Genomic DNA, 4,706 nt, shown 5'->3' with positions numbered 1-4,706 from the left:
TCAGTTGGGGTTCAGGGTAATGTTATCATTAGGGCTCAGGTTAATGGTAATCATTAGGGTATCAGGGTCTGATCTTAGGGCATCCGGGTAATGTACTCATTAGGGTATCGGGTAAATGTAATCATTTAGGGTATCAGGGTAATGTAATCATTAGGGCATCAGGGTAATGTTAATGTAATTAGGGTAGCAGGGTAATGTAATCATTGGGTATTCATGGTAATGTAATCATTAGGGTATCAATGTAATGTATCATAGGGCATCATGGTATTGCAAATCATAGGTAATATGTAATGTATCATTAGGGATCGATGGTATGTTATCATTGGGTATAATGTAATGTATCATTTGGGCATAGGGTAATGTATATCATTCGGTGTTCTGTAATGGTATTCATTAGGGATAGCGTAATGTAATCATTATGGATCAGGGAATGTAATATTCGGGCATCAGGGTAATGTAAGCAATAGTGTATCAGGATAATGTATGTATATCTATGGCATATGATTGTGTTTACAAGGATAATGTGTGTCATAAAGGTAATGTTAATCTAGTAGATAATGGTATTCATAAGAACGGTGTCGATCATGGTAGAGATTCTAACATGGTGTTTTATTTTTCAGGGGGAAAACGGTGAGCTGTGCAACTGGAACCATGGAGAGCCTGGACTGGGTAGGTTTTCTTTTTCAGTGTGGTTGTTTGTCGGACCGTGTTAGTATACTAATTATTCATAAAGTCATGTGTGTTTGTGTATTCCCTCTTACACTCAGAATATGATTTTGTATAGTGAATCTACTTCATAAGACCCTACATTAACTGGAATAACAAACAGAACATGGAGTCTGTTAGTGCATGTGAGCGGTAGTATGCGGGCCAGTGGTCACAGGCGTCGTTCTCAGTGTGTTGGGCAGCGCACAGGTTGTTTCAGTGGTGTGTTTGTGGTCAGTGTCACAGCGGTCGGGTCTAGTGTGTTGTTGGCCAGCGTTCCACGGTAAACAGCAAGCTGAGTCACTTCACACACTCTTACAGAGCTCTTAACAGAGACGCTCTAACAGACGCTTTAACAGACGCTCTTAACAGACGTAAATAGTACACATAGTCTACCTTTTAACAATGTTTACGACGGTGTTGTTCAGGACTCAGTACTTTTAAATGTTTACAACGGTGTAGTTCAGACAGCTCGTCCTTTTAACATGTTTACGTATCGGTGTAGTTCAGGAAGTCAGTATTTTACATGTCTTTAGGGTGTAGTTTCAGGAAGCTAGTACTTTAAAACATTAATTCATCATCAAATTGTATTTAAAAAGCCTTCTTAGTCAAGCTGTGTACAAAGTGTTGCCAGAAACCAGTTAAAACCTAAACGCAAGCATGCAGATGTAGAAGCACGGTGGTTAGGAATAGCTCCTTAGAAAGGCAGAACCTAGGAAGAAACTGCAGGACCAGGTGAAGCGGGTGTGCCGGGGTTGAGATTATAAGAACTGGTCAAGATGTTAAACATTTCGATGAGAGCAGGGTCAAATATAATATATAATCAAACAGTGGTTTGTATGAGGGTGCACAGGTTCATGCACATAAGGAAGTAACATGTCAGTTGGGTTTCATAGTACGACGTCATCTCTTCAGCAGTTTAGTAGACTGCTGAGGTGGGCCTCACGGAGAGAGATTGTACGTACTCACAAACAAGCTACGGTATCCGGGACATCATCGAGTTACTTCGTCCGTGGAACATTCGGTAGAGGCGTATTCAATTCACGAAACTCTCAGTTCAGTTGATCAGACTTTAAATAAATGGTAAGCAGATGAATTAGACTATCGTTCATGAGGCCAGGGTAGTCCTTGAGGCAGTGGTCCTAAGGGCTACAGGCTTCCGGTGAAGGGGAAAAAAGGTGGGGGACCAAAAAAAAAGAGCGGAGGGTAGTATTTTAGAGAGAGCCAAATTCATCACAATGAACATCAACCCCGAGCGGGGGCCCGAAAGCCGGAAGGAGATCTTACGTTTCAGTAGATCAACCCCACCAATAATGAGTGGTACGCAGGATCCTCGCCCTCAGTACAGGATACGGGATGGTATAGCTAGCCAGAGTAGGCCCCACACAGATTGCATCGTGAGTCCATCTCTATGTCGCGTCTATGAGCCGCTGAGCTATCCACCACGTGTGCTTATCAGAGTACGATTCGCTGTGATGCCAGATACGTTTAAGGAAGGCGGGACAAGTGAAGCGTCTCGGATTAGGGCACTGTTGACATTAGGACAACAGCTTAAGGTGGGTTTGGTCGGTCCGCCTACGGGTACTTGAAACTTACAAACTTACGATCTTAGTTTCGCGCCATTTTCCCGTTGTGTTTTCGAGGACTTTTTTACGTTTCACCTTTGCCTATAGTTTTACAATTACGTTTTTAACTTCGAATCGGGAATGTTCATTGACTAATCACTCGATAACTTATAATATATATAGGATCCTCAGTATAACTTTTTGAGACATACTGAGTTCGTCAGAATAGTCAGAGATTCATTGTACATGTACCAGAGCAATGATTACATTACCATGGTACCCTAATGATTACATTACCCTGATACCCTAATGATTACATTACCACGATGCCTGATGATTACATTACCCTGCTACCCTATTAATTACATTACCATGGTGTCTAATGATTACATTACCCTGATACCCTAATGATTACATGATCATGTTGTTAAAACATTCCTAGGGCTTTATAACGATATGAGCAGCACTATATTTTTCTAGTGGATGTTGAGTGTCATTGTGTTGAAATCCTGAGCCCCATTGATATAGATGTGATAACAATACGGCTAGTCAGAATGCTCTCTCAGAGCGATGGTAACCTTCCGCGGATAGGTTTCATATTCTGTTGCATTAAGTATTGATGCTGTCAGATCTGAGGCACTAAACTGGAGGAGTGCTGTTGGAACTGTTGTAAAATAGGTATTAAAAGTGTCASATCACTAACTCAGACACCATTGGCWGCCATTGGAAATTAAAATGTATTCAGGATTGGTGGGTCGCCTGCGGGACGGTTGAGCTAACGTAAGTTAATGCYATTAGCATGAGGTTGTAAGTAACAAGAACATTTCCCAGGACATAGACATATCTGATATTGGCAGAAAGCTTAAATTCTTGTTAATCTAACTGCACTGTCCAATTTACAGTAGCCATTACAGTAAAAGAATACCATGCTATTGTTTGAGGAGAGTGCACAGTTATGAACTTGAAAAGTTATTAATAAACAAATAAGGCACATTTGAGCAGTCTTGATACAACATTTTGAACAGAAATACAATGGTTCATTGGATCAGTCTAAAACGTTGTACATACACTGCTGCCATCTAGTGGCCAAAGTCTAAATTGAACCTGGGCAGGATAAACACATTATGGCCTTTCTCTTGCATTTCAAAGATGATGGTACAAAACAAATACCAAATAATGGTTGTTTATTTCTTTGTATTATCTTTTACCAGATCTAATGTGTTACATTCTCCTACATTCCTTTCATTTCCACAGACTTCAAACTGTTTCCTTTCAAATGGTACCAATAATATGAATATCCTCGCTTCAGGGCCTGAGCTACAGGCAGTTAGATTTGGGTATGTGATTTTAGGCGAAAATTGAAAAAAAAGGGTCCGATCCTTAAGCGTTAATGGAGTCCTTAAGCGTTAATGGAGTCCTTAAGCGTTAATGGAGTCCTTAAGCGTTAATGGAGTCCTTAAGCGTTAATGGATCCTTAAGCGTTAATGGAGTCCTTAAGCGTTAATGGAGTCCTTAAGCGTTAATGGAGTCCTTAAGCGTTAATGGAGTCCTTAAGCGTTAATGGAGTCCCGGAGATCAGTGAACTGGGGAGAGGTTAGGGGTTAGATGGAGGGATGTTGACTGGATGTCCATTCCAGAGACGGACTCCAGACTACAGTAGTCATCTAGTGATGGGCATACTCTCTCACCTTTTCACCCACGCCTCCCATAGCACCCACACCACCAGGAGGACCTTGTGCACCCTAACAGGAAACAGAGAAGAAGAGAGAGGAGTCAGCATTCATTGCCTCAGGAGAGACAGAGTGTCTCTGTTATCATACCTGGCAGTTTAAGCAGGCAGAGGCACACTACAGTATTTCACATTGACATGCACAGTCACATATGGTAATGTGACAATGAGTTATCAACATGTGGTCCTGTACGTACATCAGCTCCACTAGGACCTTGGGTACCTCTGGGACCAGGGGGGCCGGGAGGACCCTGTAAAGAGACAACAGGAACAGGAAGTGAGACAACAGGAAGTGAGACAACGGGAAGTGAATATTTCACATTTCAATAGAAGATACGAATACATAGAAAACTATTTATTTGAAAAGTGATAAAAACAATTTTTGATGATGATTATTTGCTCACCATCCGACCGACGTCGCCATTCTCCCCCTTCTCGCCTGGAGGTCCAGGAAGACCCTGAGGTCAGACAGAAACAAACAAGCACACTTTAAACTATTCTGGTTTAGCTTGAGGAAACAAGCAGGCGTAACAAAAAAAAAACGAAGCAAATAACCTCAATGTGTAGTTTTAGCATTTTTAAAATGTAACTTTCCATTTGGTTTATGATGGTTCATTGGACAGTGACATTTTAGTGTTTAGCTGTGTTGTAGCTTTTAGTGCACCTCTTAGGTAAACGGTGTAAGGTGAACACGCAGTTAGCAGAGC

The 4,706-nt window shown here is 41.5% G+C and overlaps 1 protein-coding gene across 1 annotated transcript in view; it reads right to left on the bottom strand.

Annotated features, from left to right (window-relative positions):
* The window catches only part of LOC112071505 (collagen alpha-1(XI) chain-like), a 41,697-nt gene extending 37,243 nt beyond the window's left edge, over positions 1-4,454 (bottom strand). Inside the window, exons 1-3 of the mRNA XM_024138953.2 lie at positions 4,404-4,454; positions 4,197-4,250; positions 3,951-4,012 (exon numbers count right to left, since the gene is read on the bottom strand). Of these exons, the coding sequence (XP_023994721.2) occupies positions 3,951-4,012; positions 4,197-4,250; positions 4,404-4,406 (119 nt within the window). The 5' untranslated portion in view covers positions 4,407-4,454. The remainder of the gene's footprint in view (positions 1-3,950; positions 4,013-4,196; positions 4,251-4,403) is intronic.
* Positions 4,455-4,706: the final 252 nt, after the last annotated feature.

Source organism: Salvelinus sp. IW2-2015, unplaced genomic scaffold (genome assembly GCF_002910315.2).
Source record: "Salvelinus sp. IW2-2015 unplaced genomic scaffold, ASM291031v2 Un_scaffold1625, whole genome shotgun sequence".
NCBI lineage: Eukaryota > Metazoa > Chordata > Actinopteri > Salmoniformes > Salmonidae > Salvelinus > Salvelinus sp. IW2-2015.
Note: the sequence above shows the minus strand (reverse complement) of the source record. Positions and strands in the feature narration are given on the sequence as shown.